Raw genomic sequence first — 20,253 nt, 5'->3', positions numbered from 1 at the left:
AGGCTTTGCCCAAAACCAAAGCAGCAAACCATCAATTCTCACCAAGGCAGCACATCCCATCAAACAGGACGCTCTGCTTAATCACGTTAATGGAAGAATTAAAGAGAATTGAAGAAATTAAGTAGAGATCAGCAGGGCAAAGGCAGTGGCAGATGACTCTGTGCGTTGTCCCCACTTTCCAACCCTCTCCCAATCATATCAAAAACTAAAAGGACCAACAGTTCCATTTTGTGGTCAAACATCTTTAATTAGAACTAAACATCAAGTTCACCTGCTCATATTATGCTATTGAGGATCTGATGGCTGTTCACTTAAGCTATAGTCTCTGTCCTGAGCATGGAAAAATCTGATGTTAGCAGCTCTGTTACCAGCTGGGGCATGCAATGAACATCACACTTTGCTCTTGTTTCACCCCCAGACATGGTTGCAGGTAACAGGAGAATTCAACTGGCAGCGCTAGCAGCACTGTCAGCAATGCCTTTTGCAAGGTACATTCTAAGGTCTGTATTAAGCACCCTTGTGCATGTTCACCTCAGGTAAGATATATGGTATGAACTCCATCCTATGTGGCACTGAACACTGTGTCCCTAACAGAGATCTTAACACTGCAGCTAAGCACATGCTTAACTCAAACACCTGGGTAATCCTTTTGATGATAAGCCTGTGCCTAAGTGCTTTATTGGATCTCAGCCAGAGTGCTCTATGCCTTGCAAAGCTGAACTCCAAATGGGATAAAACATCACCTACGTGTTGAAGAAAAGGTAAGGATCTCAGTCCCACCTGGGGCTGCCAGAAGCGGATGGGCTGTTCTGTTGACGTGGGGAGAACACACTATCTGCAAAACCAACTTGGCCTTACATTGATCAGGAGAGTACTTCCTTCCCTCATTGTAAAGCAAATTATTTCTTTTTATTTTCTAATAAGATAACTCCTACTCTTACTCCTAGTTTTGCTTCATTACTAATTCTGCCAAGGCTCGTGAAGTCCTTGCACTTCTGCAATGCATACTCAAGGAGGAACCGTAGGCAAGGAACCTGCTTTGTACTCCACCACTTTCCAACCAGCTGGTCAAGTAGCTCCGCACATTAACGCTCCTAAAGACAATTCAAGGAAAAGCTGAGGTTTGGTCTGTAAGTCAGAGCATGGATCCTGAAGCGTCAGACAACCACAGAAAATTGTTTGTTTAACAATGGGGCATGTTCTGTATCCCAAAGAAAAATGTTCAGAAATAATGAAGAATTGGTTCCTTTTACTTTCCCTTCTTGCATAATTCCTAATTAGTGGTCCATCCTAGCGTCATTTCACTGACTACAAGGAATTTCTTTCCCTCCATGCCAACATAGTCTAGTAGGGATATCTAAGCAGGAGTTGTAAGATACGTGCATCTCCTGCCCAGTTTTTAAGGTGTTGCTTTATATTCTGCTTTTTACGCCAAGAGACAGATGCTACTTTCAACTTTCTGACAAAGACTTTCCAAAGGAGCACCCAAAAACAGAGGGTAACGGATACACCAAGAGGAACCCGCCAGTAATTCCCACTGATCTCATTCATTTGGATGCTGAGAGCAGCAGGAAAATCAAGCCATCATTTCAGGCACCACAACATAGCTTTGGGAGCATATATTTTAGATTCCAGTTCTAAAAACCTATATCCTTACATTTTATAACTTATTACTTATTTTTTCATAAAGATAGATAGTATATTGGGAACCCAAAACCTCCAAATACTCCTACATTCAAATTTAAAACCATTTCCAAATCAAAGAGTGCAAAACTGAAACTTAAAATCACAGCTCCTCCAGTCCCTGCAGACCAGTGGGAAGCCTTTGCTCCAGATCAATTTTTAAGAAGCTGCTCAGCCTTCCCTGAAGATGTACATCAGAAATGTTTGAGAGGCAAACAAATAGCTTCCTAATTTCCATTCAGAAGTAATAGCCTCAAGTCAAGCCTCTTCCACTGAATCTATGATGTTTTTCAGCTTCACTGCCGTGAAAGGAAAATATACTCTGCTCTATAAGCACATTATATGGTGCTTTATAAAGCTCTAAAGTATTTTTTACTTCTCTGACATGTTTGATTTATTAAAGTTTATTGCTCTTGTTCCCACCTTTCTAAATAAAGAAGTCAAAGTAGAGGATATAAAGAGCTGCAAAGACATTGTCCCCATGAATGAGACTTGTAGAGCTTGCTATAGCAATAAGAGACCTGAATTTGAATATTCACCCCACTCTGGAAGACTCTGGTGGGAGATGGGTGCATTGGTGACCTATGTGAAGGCTCTCTTTGAAATACTCTCTGAGTTGTTTTTCATAGCAGGGCATGAACTATGATGAAATCACTACATTTGTGTGCTTCGCTTTTGTTTAAAAAATTACTGCCATCCTTTAAAAGCTTGTTTTCTTTGTTGATTAAGCAGCAGTCAATTTTCCCTTTTCAAACAACCCCTGAGCAACAGCCACCTGACCCCCTCGGATGGTCGGGCTGCCGGCAAATACTAAAACCACGGTGACAAACTGCAAAAAAGCTTGACCTTTCCCCCTGTCCGGTGACCCCGTGTTCGATTTGTGCTTTAACCAACCAATACCTGATTAGATAATGCTTTGCTCCAGACCCACAAAATGAGATAAAATTCAAATTTATGGCTTTTCATTTAAACTGGTCCGCAGCACTCTAATCACGACCCAAGCCGGACGATATCACAACAAATTCTCTGTCCCATGGTGTGTTTTATGGCTGAAGTGGATAAATGGACACTACATTGGACATTGTTTTCTCAGACTTGCTCTTGACAAACTCTGCAGTGATGCCATGGGGAGCCTTGCTATGGGGGGGATGTAGGCACAGGTACCACGACATTCCTCAGCTTTCTGCAGCAAATTTTTCTACATCTCCTGACTGGCTGCAAAAGTTAATAACAGCACTTCCTCCAGCTTCCCCTTCCCTCCTGGCTGCTGCATGCTGATCCCGGTACCCACGCAAACAGAACACAGTCACAAACAACAGAAATAATATCCCAAAGCTGGAAACACCCAACACCGTGACTTTTGTGTGTTTGTGTGGTAGGTTGGGGTTTTTTTGTTTGTTTATAAAGGAGTAAGAGAAAAGAGTAAATCAGCAATATGAAAGCAACAAAAAATAGTTAAAGAGGATGCTTGGTTTTCCTTCAAGAATTATTTTAACATGGTTATACTGTTTTCTTGAAGAGTGATTCCTTCAACGTGCTTGAAAGTCAAGCACTATTGTACGTTCAGTGTTTCATAGAGAAATGCATATCAAATGGAGAAGCAGGCTTCCCATGCTGACAGCAGGAGAAACGCCCAGTTTTATAAAAGTGCCCATTCAGGCAGAAAAAGGGACACCAGAAAAGTTTACCTTCCCCAAACTGTGCTGAACCACAGATAAATGATACCTTTTCCCATAGCTACCCCATGCTTTCTGTGGCATTCTCTGAGCCCACACACTGCTAAGTTTCTTTTTCATCCCAAGGCATGGATCCAAAGAGATGCTGGTTTCCAGAGCAGCTGATGGTGAGCATCTGGGCTCGGATGTTGGTGAGGTCTTCTGCAGCACTACCACATCCCCCACATCTGTCCTTTAGCCTTGACCTCCCCTGCTCACCACTCCACTCGCTGTGTAGACTCTGGTAACCAGCATTTCTTTGTCTCCCTTCAATTCCAATAAATGTACTTAACCCACTTGTTGGAAAAATATTCTGTGTCAGGCTCCCTTGAGCACTGCAGAGTACTTATGGATGAGAGGCCAAATTACAGAGGGAGTCTGACTGTTGATTCTGTGTGATTTTCTTCCAACACTTTTCAATAGCTTCTCCCCAGCTGTCCCAAATACATAACACTGTTCGAAAGGCACGAGTCTCGCAGTGTGAAAGGGATTCAAATCTGCCAGATTTATCAAGTTATGCATTTTTTTATTATTATTCATAAGGCTACAAAGTCCTAAATATCTAAACCATCAAAACTAGTCCTTACTTTTGCAGTATATTATCAATACCCAAGGGCACACAAATCAAAATGCAGTCTAAAATTTCAAAGTGTTAAACCTGAAGGAACAGTCGTGTCTCAGCACTTCGGTTCCAGTTTCTGTTATCAATATCTGAGCTTAATTGCGGTGTGGTTAAAAGTCAGCTTTTATGGTTTCCTGGTGCCTTGGTCAAAAAAGAAAGATTTCTCACCAGCAGTTCCATTTCATCAGGGTCTGTTAACTTGATAGAGTGCTGCAAAGTCTATAATTTCTGCTGACACTATTCTGTCGTATTGTCACTGCTCTCACAAGTGTTTAAACAACTGCATAGGAAGTCTGGAATGAACTCATCGAGGATTTATTGACAGTTAAGAGCTAACCAAATGTTTATTATCCACCATATCGGTGAGGTTCTGCTCCACAGAGGAACTCCACTTTTCCTGGGAACATGAAACTCCCGTGTACCCAGAGGTCAGGCGCAGCCCTGGGGAGCAGCACAAACTCCACACTTCTCCCCTTATCAGAAACCAAAGGAAAAGCACAGATGGCAAACCGAGATCGTACTTTATTTCCACAGCCCACTGTTAGAACTGCAAATAAAACTATGCAAGAACAGTTCTTACAGTGCATGTACTATCCTCCGGGTTGAGGTCGGGGACGACTGACTCGCCCTACAACTGTCCTCCCTGCTTTGTGTCTACAGCTCCATAGGCCACCATTTAATGCCAGATATAGGAGAAAATTGCCTTCCCACTGCCACGAAGGAAAAAATTCAATGAGACCACAGCCCTGTGATATAACAGCAGAGAAAACATGTTGTTCCTGAAGGCAGGGAATGCAAAAGGCAACCGCAGTACTCACTGAAGGAGGCCTTCAGCTCCTGCATGAAAACCAACATTTCTCAGAGCATCTGCAGAAGTAACATGATCCACGCCATCCCCATGTGTGCTCGGTTTCTGACACTAGCATCCAAACATACTTTCACTGAATGAATGGCAAAATTCCCATTAACTTAAATGGAAGCAGGATCAAACCCTCCGCTTTCAAAGCCCCCAAGGCTCTGCAATAGCAATTTAATGTACTAATTGTTGTCACCAGCAAGTGGTGATGCACAACACTGAAAGCAGCACCCAGCATCTTTACAGACAGACAGCACAGTGCCACCAACAGATCCCTCAACCCATCCCATGGCAGGGCTGCACGTGAGTGAGTGAGCTGAAACGGTGCAGAAATGTTCCGATAATACCACGTCTGCCTCTCCTTCCCAGAAAGGGAGGTCACCAGCCAATATCCACCCACACAGATTTCATGCATGAAGAGCAACAACAATTCCTGCTTTTTTTTTTTTTTTTTTTTTTGCTTTTTTTTTTTTCCTTAAATTTACATTCACTTTCATCCAGAAAGCACCGCAAGGCCATGAAACAGTCTCAGCGTACACAAATATTCCCTGGCTGCTGCAGGATAGGACTCAAATTCTGCAAATACCTCTGTGTTTATAGACATTCAAGAGAACTCAACAGGCTGAAGGAATGCAAAGTGTCTTACCTCCCAACCATAACTGGGATCTTTGAGGTGTGGCCGCTGCTCTCCCGTGAAAGGGCCGAACTTTTCTCCTATTTCAATCTTCCTTTTGGTCCATATCCCTAATCCCGCTCCAGGAATGTTGGATTCTCGGAGCTCAAATTCGGAAGGAATGGGAATGTCATCAGGAATGTATATCGTAGCCTTGTAAGGAGAGCTCTCCTTTGGTGTGAAAGCTTCGCTGGAGGTGGTTGGAGAGGATGGCTCCTGGATGCTGACAGATGCTGGGCACTGGGCGTTTGCAGCCTCTCCATCAGCTTCTGGCACTTCCTCCAAGGGAAGCTCAGGAAAGCTTTCATACAGGCATTCATCACCTGAAAAAGAAAGCCAAATGGTAGGATTTGAAATATCCTGACAGGTTTTGCATGTGAAACCTTTTCACAAAATGGAGAGGACAGTTCGGTAGGCGTGCAGCACCCTCATCAATCACTGGTTCCCCTCGCCCTGCCAGGAGCTGAGCCTTCTCCCCATTGCAAGCCCAGGGGTTCTCTGTGGCATTTCTCAGTGCTCCTGACATCAAAAGTGGTTTACATCACCAAACACAAAAAAGTGAATTACATACAGATGTACGTGCAGGCACACCCTATTGTCCAATCTGGTCCGGATATAGCGCTTTGCATTGCACGCTCTTTGAAATTGCAATTGAAAGCCTGCATTATATGTTACAATTGAAATCTAAGTGAAGTGAAAAGCAGGAAAGCTTTACCGGTCTTTCAGAGAGACAGACTGAACCTAGAGTAGCCAAAATTAAGTTTGATGGGCTCCGATTAGTTTTGGGAGGAAAGGATCCAGCCTACCACACAACTATTGGCAAGCACTTCAGCTGATGTAAATCAGTGTCTCATCACTGACCTCCATGAAATTCAATGGTCTGAAATAAGTCCAGGATCTAAACTGCGTCTTATAGAGAACACAAACCTTCTCCTCTTACAGAAGAAACTGGGGTAAATCCAAAAAAAATTGAAAACAAAAACCTTTGTCACTGGCACTTAGCCAGCAAACAAACAACAACAACAACAAAAGAGGAAAAACACACTATTTTTGACAGCTCAAACTATAAGGCTGATTGTAAATTCCTTTTAGCAAAGAAAAGAAACCTCAGAGTGACCTCAGCAGGGATTTTAGCTGCATCAGGAATACGGTGTTCAACCCACCAGTGTATGCAAAGGACACAAAAAAGAGCAATTCCTCATTGCTTACATTAATTTACCTTTCTCTCTCTCACTGTACTTTTCCTTTGCATCAAAACGCATTCCACTTAACTCTAACTGAATAGGATGTGTGAATACTATTCTCCAAGGGGCAAAGTTGAGAGATCGGGTATCTGAGCATGGGAATATTTGCATAATATGGTGGCCCAGAAATTAGAGTGTTCCGCTGTGCTTGGCGACCAGAATGACTCCGTCTCAGTGAAGAAACAGGAAACTTTAAAATGTTCTTTCAATTTCTTGCTCATTTAAGAAACTATCCATGGTAGATTAGCACCGTATGCCTTTTCCACTAAAAACTGGTCATAGCCCATTATCTCTCACATCTTTGTTACATATTATCTCACCGCATTCTATCTGTACTTTCATGCTTCTGGTGCTGCCTAAGACAAACACTGGGACATAACAAATCATTTGAATAGATTGCTCCCATCACATGACTGGTAAACTGGATTCTTCATCTGTGAGCAATTTATTCACAGCCATGAACTGTTTTTCTTTCTTTCATGTGGCACTGGCTATGACCTCATGCATGTCACAGGAAAGTTCAGCTACCCACTCCCTCTGTCTCTGCCTTGGCGGGCTCCCCCTGTCCTCTAGCGACTGAACCCTGTATTGATCAGTTTGCCACTTTTCTAATACCTGGCACTCTGAGAAGCAGAAAATCTTGACTGACCCCACCATTCGGCTGAGATGGGTGCACAGTGGGATTTTCCATCATTTACTTTTAGGAAATCCTGCCTGTAATAGCTCATCAGTGCTTTGTTTTGGCGAAGGTGCTCAAGGAAAGTCATGCCAAAGAGCTTGAAGCATCCTTAAGTCCACGCCTGGACTTTCCTGTCCTGCAGCAAAACTCAGCCTGGACTGCAGGGGACAAGAAAGAAGTCATGGAAAGGGCAGGGACACTGCTCCACCTGGATGCCAAGATTCACTTCACTGCTCCATGCTGAAATGACCAGGTTAGCAGCCACCTCTGTTACACCAATGCATTGCAGCTGTCCCCAAACTCAGCTCCCCTTGAACACATAGGAAAGCTCAGCACAGCCAAACAGTTGAGCAAGTCTGGTCTGTGCCACTCAAGCATCCCCCAGGATCCCACATGCTCCCCACTACTGCAGGCAGCAGCATCACTCCCATTCAGATGTCTTCCCCCAGCTGTTTAGATTGCAACCCTGCATAAAAGAATTCAGCTGGTTTTGAAATGAGAAAAAAAAAAAAAAAAAAACAGAAAAAAAAGGAAGAAAAAAAAACATGTATACACATGGGCTGCAGGAAGAGAAATCACACAGGGAAAGTGATCTGACTGATGATAAGCATATGGCTCGTTGGAAGGGGGTGTTTAAAAACTTCAGGCATCTAAATCCTACTGATTTCCCATGACAGCTGGGTGCCTGCACCCAAACTCCTTCAAAAGTCCACCTCATGAATTCATTGTTTTTCTGTCCCACCAGGCAGTAGCTCACAAAACCAGGGCTCTCCTCAGTCCTGCCATTTCTCTACCAAAGAACCAAGTGGCTCAGACAAAACCCACAGCCACAGCAAACCACGCTCACAACCTGCCCACAAGCCAGCACAAGCTGTGCCTGCAGCCTCCAGGACAGTTTTGCAGATGTTTCTTCTCCCCCTGGGACAGTCCAGTTTAATTTCTCTCTCACAGACCCGAAGGCCCCAGTTATACTTATCTCAGACATTCTGGCTATGCACGTTTTAGCCATATAGGGTCAAACCTGCAACTGATAAATCGGCACTGGAAGGCTGGCAGGGAGACAAGCCCATTTGTGCTGCTCTATTGTGACTGCTTTCATTTCCAGCAGACACACCCAGTGTCGTAGTCAGAAACTGGCTCAAGTTTGAAAGCCCTGCAAAGTAAAATACGCATATATCTGTCCCAAAGCTCTGGGGATGGGGTAAAACAAAGTACTGAAGTTACATATTGCCTGAAATAGAAAAGTATCCTAATGAAAATAGATTTTAAAACCTCAAAATAAACAAGAAGTTGAATTATTGCTGGCCAAGAGAGGGAAGACCATTAAGATACATTTCTATTATCACTGGTAGAAGGAACTACACTGAAATCAATGTACATGAATGGCGGGTCTGGTCTTCATTTCCAAATTTGTAGCTTCCTGGATCAGAGGGACTTCCAGCAAAACAGTGGCATATTGACTGACAGCAAATCCTTGTGAGGTTCAGTTTAGGCTCAGGGATCATTGATGCTCAGTGCATCAATACATTGATCCTCAAAGCATCATTTTCCCATGGAACTGCAAGGCATTCGCACAGACAACACTGCAGTTTCAAAATTCAAGGTGGCTTCTTTAAATTCTACTAATTATCCCTGCTAGAAATGGGATGTAACAAAACCAAGGCCCCGATAAGGAAGCAGATGAGATTAGGCAGCGTGGAAGTTCTGATGTTAGCCTCCATAAAACTCTTCACTGATATTTTGCAATAAAAACATGAGCAAGCTTCAAAGGAAACCAGGGAGGAAAGGTTAATTGCTAGCAAAAGACCAGGATGGACACCTGTGTTTGCACTTTTGACACCAGCTGGCACACCAGCAGGAAGGAGCTCACGTGGCCACATGCTGGGGATGTGCCTGATGAGCACAGCATAGCCATGTGCCAAAGCACAACTGCACCAATGGATTTGGAACATGGCTGTGGAAAAATGGATTTGTGCAGTTTTAAGAAGCCTCCTAACAACGTCATCTTCCCTCCTTTCTGCCTCTCTTCAGGCAATTTATGTCTGGGAAAATACAGCCCCAAACTGCTATTGACACTCTAGCACTTGAATCTGATTCTCCGCACTTGGAGTCATGCACGTGGTTGCCGTGATAACCTGGGCAGCTGATTACTGCAGATGAAGGAGTAGGCTGGAAGCAAAAGCATCTAGAGAGCTTACTTCAGAGGTGTTTTTAATGCCATCACCTACTGAGCAGGATAAAACAAGAGCTGAGGTAGAATGTGGAAGTGGCACTTTCCAACTGAGAAGATAGAGACGTTTTCGTGCCCACGGCTTCTCAAAGGTGAGAAAGAAGACCCTCAGCCCTAACATGCAGACATCAGAAGGACACGGCTTTATTCAGTGGAAGTCCACTGTGTCAGAAGCTTAGAACTCCGTAAGGGCTGTTGACCATGCCTTTAATGAAGGCATTAATGAGGGTGACTGGGGAACATATAAGAAGCAGATGAAGGAGACCCATCTCTTGCATAAGGCCAGAGTGGGCCTGAATGCACCACTGTGCTCCAAGTCAGATCCCTTAATGAGACCAGAGTGCATTTATATTTGTTTGACCTAACGTTTCTATTCAGCGCTGAGGAAATCAGCACAGAGTATTTGCAAGCATATCTGAAAAGGAGGCAGGCATTTCCTCTTGCATACAAATGGGACACCTTTATCTGAATTTCTGTTTGAACAAGTATTAAAGAAAAAAACGTTACAGGCAGGGGCTGATTGATTACAAAATCTATCTACATCAGTCTAGAACACAGGAGGTCAGGAAAAACAGAAAATAAGAGAAAGAAACCTATTAGATTCAAAAGGAGCATAGAGTAGTGGTGAACTACATGAGAGCCATCTGAGAGTCCTGCACCAAGGAAGCACGGCCAGGGGCCACATTCCCTGGAGGAAAAGGTTCCTTGGCCTCAGAAACACACAGAGTTTGGGTTACCATCTCCAGGCACAGAAGGGACTCTAGCCAAGAGCTACATTACTTGAACTTTTTATCAGTTAATGTACCTGAAACTGGTTTGTGCCGCTCCCTATTCACAGAACTGTTCTGTGGAGCTAAAAACGATTATTTATTATTATTTGTATTGTAACACAGTCTGGCGGCCCCAAGCAGGACCCCATTGTGAAAAGCATCAGGCAAACCTAATCAAATGAGATTAGATTCTAAGCAGAATGGAGCTAGTAATTCCCAGTTAAGTGAAAAACGTAAAAATAACAGGGGAGAGAAAAACTGTTTTACAAATACAAGGCTCAGCTGTAAAACAAAAGAGATTATCAGCAAGTCTAGAGATAAATGCCACACTTGAAATAGTTCTGAATCGTTACTTGAATGACCAAGGGAAAGTACTTTCACAATCATCAGTCTTCAAATACATCAGTGCTTTGCATACCTGTTCTGCTCAACCCAAACCAAAGCACGGGAAAACTGAACATGCCCAAAAGATCTACCCCTGGAAACCAGATGTGGTGCAATGAGATGATGCTTGTGGGCTGCCAACTGTGGTCTGCTCGTGGGCCACACAATGGGAACGAGGGGGACTGAAGCACAATCTGCCAGATCTGTCACTTGCCCCAAAGGCCAAATTCTGAACTCTCCAACACGGCTGCTAAATCCAAAGTAATTGCTTTAGACTTCCACCAAAGGATAAACGAGATCAGTGTCTATCCCAGCCTTAGCCAAAGTTGGTCAGATTTCTTCAGATTGATGCTAATGTAAGAAAAATGAGAGGGAAATGTGGGGCTCAGATTTCAGCCTTCCTCTCATGCTTCTCTGCTGCAGATTTTGTCCACACTTGCACAGCTGGCCCCATGAAGCCCTGAGCCCTTGCACGACTTCGGCAGGAGAGGGAGTTGTAGGAAAAGATGCACAGACAAAGAATGGTGAGAAAGGCAGCACAAGACAACACGCCTTTGGGCTGGAGAACACAAGTCACCAAGTGCTTTGCTACAGTCTGATTCAGTCTGAAACAGAAAGGAACTCAGTTTGAGCACTGCTGTGGCACTACATGTGAAGCATTTAGTGCTTTGGGAGGTTTTTGCCTGCATATCCCTGCAACATATGTGTTGGTAGCAACAACGTGGATAGCAGCTGGTTTATGCTGCTTCTTACTTCATGTTTGCTTCTTACTTTTGTGAGGGGAAAGAAAAAAAATGCAACAAGAAGTGCATGCTACAAGCTGACGTGAACTCCTGGGTAGGAGGAGCTCTGAGCACAGAGGAGAAAACAGGCTGCAGGAGGGAAGCCACACACTAGAGAGCATCACAACTTTGAGGGAAGATTGCTCTAGCCCAACAGAGCCAAAATATAGCAAAAGCGTGGGGAACCGCTTGTGGGCTCTGGAAATCCTCACCATCAGCCCATACAATAACTAGTAGCATTTGGTGCTCTGTCTAGTGTCATTCTTGTCTAATTAAGTAACACAGTCCAAAGCATCTGATGTGGACCAGACGCTGTCCTTTAATTAGGGTCCAGCACTGAGAGACTGTGGGTCAGATTCTACTTTCATTTGCACGGGAGCCACTCTCCTTGATGTCAGGGGAAGTTGCACCTGTGTAACTGGAAAGCAAAATTTGGCTGCTTGTGCTCCTGCGCCCTCTCCATATAAATTACTACATTACATGCAGCAACAAAGAATTATAAATGTTGGCTGGCATCTACTGAATTTATTTACAAGTTAAGCCTAATTTTATTTATAGTTCCAGCACAATCATCTCTGGTAGAAATATTTATGTTATCTGTACTTCTGGTCTGTTAGAGTCTGCAGCAATCATAAACACTGCTGAAAAATTATTCGCAGTTAGCAGGGTTTAAACTACCCATTATATCACTGGCTAGTGCCAATAAACTTTGGTGCTGGTTGATAAAGTTTCCTCAATGGAATAAATATATATTTGCCTTCAAAATCTTATCTGGGTTACGGGGAGTGGGGGTAGAGAAGAGGGAGATGCCAGCTGCAGGGGGTGATGTATTGGGGCCAGGTCTGCAGCTCGCAAGGAGCCTGCAGAGATCCCTGCCAGCTGGGGAGGCAGCCCAACGCATGCTGAAACACCAGCTAATGGCTTACATTTGTATCTTAGTGAAATACTGCAACAGAGCAGAGCTGCAGCAGCTAACACGTACTTGCTAATTCCCTTCATGACTCTGTATGGATGAGACCCAAGGAGAAAAGAAATATATGCCTTAAAATTTTGAGCCTTTTGTGCTGGCCACTCCCAGGGAAGGAAAATGGGTTACAGGAACCACCTTTTGTTCATTATTTGACTGCCATAATGGGAAACATGACATACATTCTCACAAAGACGCGTCACGAGAAGCCAGTGTGCTCAGGAGAAAGTTAAGGAGGAGAATGATAAATAAGAATTAGTGAGATCAGTCACTTAGATAATAGGTTTTTAACTCATGCCAACTTAGCAAATACTAACCAGCATCAAAATTTAGCTAAATCCATATCAGCTGCAGAAAGGCAGAAAAGGTAACGCACTTTAACAGTCCCTGACCAAGTGAAAAACTATTGCTGCAAAAGAACATCTTAAAATCAAAACAGCTACTGAAACCTTCAGTATTTTAATCAATGTAAATGAAACTTTATCTCACTGTAATAAATTCGGGTAAGTGAACTTCTTTTTACTCATTAGTAGACCTTTACTTTTTAAACTGAGATGTGTCACAAAGCAGCGCTGGAAATCACATGCCTCTAACAGAAAGCAGTAATAAAAGATGACTATTCTACCAAATTATAATGAAGACAGATAACAGTGAATTATAAAACAAAGGTTATAGATAGAGACTGAGCCTTGTAGAGGTAATGACTTTTAATTGGATTGAGTTTATCATATTTTCTGAGGTACAGCACAACCAGAAGAAAGGATTAGAATTATTTCCACATTTCATTATTTGGCATAATGAGAAAACAGAGGGAGGTCCACATCCCTGATGTGTTTGGTAAGCCACGGGAGATGTTGAACATGTCAGTATCCGGTAGTGTAAGGTCCTGAGACACAAATGCATTCGCCCCGTTAGAATGTGGCAAAGTGTAATCACTTGAGAAAAAAAAAAAGAAAGAAAAGGAAGAAAGAAAGCCAGGTCATGAAGTTTTGTTTCACAAAAGCGTTAGGAATAACAAGGAATTTAACCCCTTCCTGCCAGCAGCTACTACAGTGCTGGCCTACAAGCAGTTTGCTTTTTGGAAGGTGAGCAATTCTCACTCTAAGCGCTATCAGGTTAAAGAGTGATTGGTAAAGGCTCAGCCCTGCCTTCCTCCTCCTTTTCCAGAGGAGAGTGTAGCAGGACGGACTGCGTGCCACCAGGAATGCACCTGTTTGCATGCTGTACCCCAATCCTTCCATTTGGAGGTGTTTCCCCTGGAAAGCTGAGCTGCTGTAGTGCAGACAGAAGGTGCTGTACCAGCAGCCAGACAGTGTTTTAATTATGCAATTACAGGGAGTCTTAATTATACTGCAGTGACACTGTGATACACTGCAGTTAAGTCCTTGAAACACTAATAGAAATACTCATAAACAGTACACTAATCAAGAAAAGCATCAAATAATTAATCCTATAATGCTGTCCACTTCAAAGTCTCAAGGTCTGGCAAGACTGCTTTCCAGCACCTGCTCCCGAGGAGATACAAGGCCACCATTTTTCCTGCCAGTGACTTCTCAGCAGCACACACTGCAGTTGTATCACCGCAAGGTCACGCGGCACCAAGCAACGTACTTAGCTGATTGGAAATTTATGAGCAACTGTATCAGAGCAACTCTACTGCACATGACACGAGCACAGACATTCTGTAGGGCGTTGGGATGCATCTGTATCCAACTTGTTGAATGAATAAAGTGATTACATTTTTACGACGACAAAAAATACGTTTGGGACAGTTTCATTTTGCTCTACGGAAGACCATTTATCCTACAAGGCAGCAGGTGTCTTGGATGGGGGTATTCCAAAGCACAATCAGCAATTCCTATTTTGTTTCAGCAAAACCTCGGTCCCTGGCTGGCACACATGCTTCTCATTGGTACCTCACCTAACACAAAGTGCACACGCATTTTCAGAGCGCAGCAATCTTTCCAGTTTATTTATATTATCTACCCCAATTCTGCTTTTTCTTTGCCCCAGATACTGTTTGTTCTTCCTATTCAACTATTCAAACTCTCGCAGCAGCACATTTTATATAAGCATTTATTAATTTTAATATCAGCCAAATATTTATGATCAGTAAAGTACATTTGTGTTTCCCGGCACATTTTGCAAGGTGGATCTGTCCCAGCAAACTGGGATTTATGGGGCATCTTTAAGTCAGTGGGATTTGTGCCAGGGACTTTAATGACACGATAAGTTCAGCAGTGGTGCAGGTAAGGTTTGTCTGCAGGACTGACAGCAGGTATTGCACACATCCAGGCCCAGTCAGGAAGGGATACCTGTCCCAGTGTGAGCTGCAGAGCCCATGGTAGTAAGCTCGGCACAAGGATAGAAGCAAAAGAAATCCAGTTGCTGAATATACTTACAATTCTGTATTGTATATTTCTAGGCTAGCTTATTTTTTTCTAGAAAAAGAGGCATACGTGAGACTATGGTGAGCTGTGAGGATTTGTAGCTGTTATTTTCCTCGGTCTTTGAGAAGTGGGAAACAGGAGGCTGCTTGTGACAAGGCAAGCCACTTGCACAGGGAATGCATGGCCAGCAGGATGCGTGCCACCAGCAGCTGTTCAAGTACAGAGCCCTTTCTAGCACACACACATCAAACCCATCTCTAATTCAGCACACTGCTTTGCCACGCTTACAATTAATTTACAAGCCATTAAAAAAAAAAAAAAAAAAAAAGAATCAAAACCAAATTCCTTCTCATCTCCTCTCCATGCACTATTTTCCCTGGTATAGATTTTGCAAGGGGATGGAGGGAAGAAGAGAAGAAGAACCCACTCCCGTTCCATCCCACCCCATCACTGCTGCCTCCACGACACAAGGTTAGCTCGGACTGAGCATCACCTTCTCTCCACTCATTTCTTGCTCTTTCTGCTTCTCTCAGAATTGCCTCATTTTTGTTTTCTTACCAAAAAAAAAAAAAAAAAAATCACAGAAAAGGAAAATACTCAGACAGACAGATTTAAAAGAAAATAAAATCTGAACCAAAAATGTTAAAACTTTGAAGCTTCCACTGAGCAAGAAGGAGACTTGTTAGAAAAAATAAGTGTTCACAGAAATTAGGAAAATCCAGGATGTTGTCACCTCTTTCCTATAAAATTGTTTCTTGTGTAATTTAGAAAGTCCTCAGGAGTGTTTATCTGGCCATATTTTTTGCTAGCACATCTATGAATTGTAACTCCTCTGCGGTCTGACTGCTTTGAGCCTTTCAACACTATCTCAGCTGGCCCAAAAGTTTTCCATTCTCACCTCTCCCTTATTGGTGGTCCACAGCAGACACCGTTAGGTGCCTGTTCCCTCTTCAACACGTATTTGCAATCTCAGCCAACAAACACCCTTTGCCACTCTCTGCATGTGGACCTAGTCACACCTCCCACTTCACTCAGCCCTTTTCTGCCTTCCATCCGATCAGTCTTTCCTTGTGTGGTGGCTCTGCTGCTACACTCTCTGCTACTTTTACAAAAATATCCAATAACAAATTCCCTCCTTCCCTCTTGGGTTCCCATTTCTTTCCTGGGATCATATTACTTCATTTGCCTCTGATGAGCCCCATGGCGAATAGCTCATCCCTCTCTGCTGCTTTGAAGTTGCAAAGCAGAGCGGCACAGAAATGCCAAGTGTTCCCGTAGCAGCAGTCCCTGCTGGAAGATGGAGGAGTGGCCATCCTCATTCTGATCACTTCCCCCCTCCGAAATCAAATGTGACACCAGTGTGAAACCAGAATGAGCCCCCCACTGTGAAACAGTTAACATCAGTTAGATCGATTTTGACTCTGGGAAAAAAAAAAAAAAAAGAATAAGAGTAGGGCTACAGTGTATTTTACATGGCTTCCTGGTCAAAGCCTCAAACATTTTGTAGATATTTATTGATATATAAACTGTAAAGAAAGTTAACTGCTAATGTAATTCATTCCACTCTTTGTTCCATACACCTTGTATCGCTTTCAACGAAGCTGTTGATCTTGGAGAAGCAGAAGGGTCCTGGTGAGCAGCTAGCAGAGAGCAATAAATCAGCACTCTGAAAGCTTCTGGTTCATCCCAATGACTTGGAAGCAATTTTGAAAATAAGCCTCCCCCCCCCCCCCCAGACTGGCAATCTTCATGAGTTCTATTGTTTTCATGTGCAGGCTGATATATGACAGCTTAAATAAATACGTAGCACTTAATGGACCAAACTCAGTCTCAGTGTAACTGGATGCCATGCCATTAGAGACCTTGGCCCAGATGCTGCTCTCCATCCCAAAGGATCGTAGAGGACCTTATAAGCTCAAACTAACAAAAAGTTATTATGTGCTTTAAGCTGACTTCTTATTGCACTACAGACTAATCTTTTGTAATAAACTGTACTTAACTACGTATCTATTTATGTTTACAGACATGGATTTAAGTATTGTTAATGATCAGAATGTATATATACAAGATGTTTATGTAGAATGTTATACATAAACACCGAGACACATTCTAAGTCATGGAACTGATGGAATCTTTGAGCAAAAATAGCTTGAACAATTGTGTGCTTTTTGTGAATGCTCCTAACGTAGTTCGTAATCACTTGAAGTGATTTTGTCCGAGATTATTTTCCAAAATAAAGCCAAAAATGCTCAGAAACCTTCAAGCTAAACAGTTACAGTTAGCAAAGCCATGAACAATCATAAAGCAGATGTGTTTTTCATGAGTGCACATATCAAGGCTGGTATTGGGAACGCAGAGAGAAGGACAGGCGTTGCATGGACTGCACTTGCTCAAGCAGTAACAATGCAATTGCTGCTCACGGAAGAGATTTTCCAAGTGAGGAAGTGGAAGTAACAAATCATGCCTTAAACTTTCCCTTTAAGCTCATTAGAAGATGAAGTCAAGTAACAGCGGCTCTTCCTGGAGCACTTCTCAAAGCAAATGTCAAACTATGATTCAGCTGACCTCCTCCACGCTCCCCTGAACCTTAACCCAGCAACTTTTGTAAGGCCATGCATAACCCCAAGCGCGTCAAGAGAGAGAAACTTCAAGCATTACGGTGAGGATGTGTTGAAAGAGCACTTGGTGCACATCTAACCCATGGGCTTCCATCTCACCCACAGGCAAACTGCAGCCTTGGGGGTGAAAATGGTTGACCCACTGGTCCAGACCAAATAAAGGGTGCATTTGGAAAATCCACCACTCGTCTGGGCTTGGCATCCCTTACTGCTTCCCACAAAGCTGTAGTCTGGCTGCACCGCAAAGCCTCAGCTTGTGGTTCACACACAGACCACAGCTCACATGGGAAAAGCTGAAGGTCAGAGAGTGTTCAGGGAGCTCTGAAATGAACGACAAAGTCTGGTGAGCTGATCCTCTCCAGGATCATTGGAAGCACATGCAGGTCTCAAGGGAGAGCAAATCATAGCCTGAAGCTTGAGTAATATTTCTCAATATCAAAGTAATAGTAATAGTAACAAAATAAAATACATTAATAAAATGCAAAAAACTCAAGTGCCACAGCCAGAATGAAGCTTTTGTCTATCAGAAAAATCTGCAGAAAGCCAAAGACACCTCCCAGTTCCCTAACCGGTCTGCAGAGGAATTTATCTCCATGCCTTGCTGCTCTCCAGGACTTCAACCCATGGTTCCTCTTGTATCCTCTCAACAGAGGCCAGCCCCAGCACTCATACACCCACAGAGAATTTTGCACGCGAAATAACGCAGGATAAGCCTGATGTTTGCTTTGTCCAGTTCTTTTAGGCCGGATGGCATAGACCAAATAAATATCATTTGTTGTTTAAAGAGCAAATCCGAGCAACTTCTTTGAACGGGAGCATTTGGTAGTTGACACATCTACGGATGTTTTAAATCATGAGGGCAACTACTCCATTTTGATTTTAATGCGTTTGTGTGTGAAGTTCTTTGTCATTCCAGCCCACCTGTCTTAGAGCACAGAAATAGAAAACAGGAGTAACTCTCGAATTTCACCTCAATTTAATCCATCACAGAAAGCGCACTGTTTTTGCACTGTATGAAAAAAAAAAACACCGGGACATTTAAACAAAGTGACACAGATCATCAGCAGATCAACTGAAAATGACAGCTCAATCAAACAAATGTATGTTGAGAATTTCCACAGGGCAGCTCTAGCTGCAGCCAAACCAAATTTGTTTAGTATACATAAGTTAGCTGCTTAGAAACATTCAGTATGCTGCTAGCCAGATGATGACTTTCCCAGATAAACATCTATTTAACCAAATATCCCCATCCATGAAAGTGCTGGCAGAGGTTTGATGTATTCTCCCAGACTCAAAAAATATGACTTTGCACCAGTGGCAGGCTGGTACCGACCCACCCATGTGGCACCTATGTAAAAATAACTAAACACTCCTGTAAAAAAAAATGTTACAACCACCAAAAGGTAGGCAAAGCTCCATAACCCTGATGGAGAGTTTCTGGCAGCCAATAAATTCACAAAGTGGCATTAGGGTGAAACACAAATTATGAACTTGGGAAGCGCCGGAGAAAACTGTGCATCCTGTGCCATATATCAAAGACATGGAGAGGAGGGGAGTTGTTTGATTCTTCTTCTCAAGCGGGGTATTCCTGTGGAAATCAATGACAAATCTCAGTTTGATTCCAGAGGTGCCCCATAAAGCTTTTGCTGAGGAAATATATCTATAAGAGCTCTCCTTCGTGATTCTGCCCTGACTTAGAGGTGATTTTCTGCGGTGACACTTATTAGCAGTAGAAGTCATAAAAATAATCTTGGTTTCAAAGATTAATGAGTCCTTTGGCAAATTTAGTTTAGAAGTAAAATATACCTGAATTTTCAGTCAAAATCAGATTTTTGAGTAAAAGAGACCTTAGTTCAGACAGTGGCATCATTCCTGTTCTATGAAAAATCAAGCAGAATCATCAGACTTGAGCTCAAGTAGAAGAGCACAGTCCTACATGCTGAAATCAGTGAGAAAACACCTATTTGGTACAGAAAAGAAAAAAAAAGCTGGGTTATATTCAGAGTAGTAACACCTCAAAGGTCTTAGGGAACTGGGAACAGCAGCAAGCTGGCCATTTACCTCTGCATACACATATGCGCATATATACATATATGCATCTGTATTACTGTAAGCTGGATTAGTGACTAGCAATGACTGGCTAATAGCTCTTGAAATATAAATTAGAATTTTAGGTAGAGTCTTTTTTTCTTTTTCTTTTTTTTAAACTTCTGATTTCTTAAAATAAATATATTCCAAAAAAATAAAAAAAAATACATATCCACTCTTCAAAGTTCTGTCAAACAAAAGAGTGCCTATGAAGAATGGTTTCTGATGGACATCTGCTTACTATTTAATAACCACAAAAAGAATATTTACCAAAAAAAACCAAGTGCAACAAATGAAGAGGGCTGCAATGCTCACTCATCCCGAGGTGCAGAGCTTGCACAGCACTCAGAGCAATGTGTGATTGCGACGGAGAGAATAAATGCTGAGAGATTCATCAGATCCTATTTTCTGGGCAGAAATATACAACAAAGGTGGGCTGAGTTACTGACCTGGCCAGAGATAACGTACCTAACCCCAAACCAGCAACATCGCACCAGCAGGAGGAGACAAATATATTTTTCTAGCCTCTATTGCAGAACAGAAACACGCCTG

At 42.8% G+C, this 20,253-nt stretch overlaps 1 protein-coding gene across 6 annotated transcripts in view; it reads right to left on the bottom strand.

The window, feature by feature from the left end:
- The window catches only part of MECOM (MDS1 and EVI1 complex locus), a gene marked incomplete at both ends in the record, with an annotated part of 312,789 nt that overhangs the window by 160,157 nt on the left and 132,379 nt on the right, over window positions 1-20,253 (bottom strand). For all 6 annotated transcript variants that reach the window (XM_079539967.1, XM_079539963.1, XM_079539965.1 and 3 more), the window contains one exon: window positions 5,523-5,872. In XM_079539967.1, the coding sequence (XP_079396093.1) occupies window positions 5,523-5,872 (350 nt within the window). The remainder of the gene's footprint in view (window positions 1-5,522; window positions 5,873-20,253) is intronic.

This window comes from Tetrao urogallus, assembly GCF_951394365.1.
Source record: "Tetrao urogallus genome assembly, chromosome: 9".
NCBI classification, from domain to species: Eukaryota; Metazoa; Chordata; class Aves; order Galliformes; family Phasianidae; genus Tetrao; species Tetrao urogallus.
Note: the sequence above shows the minus strand (reverse complement) of the source record. Positions and strands in the feature narration are given on the sequence as shown.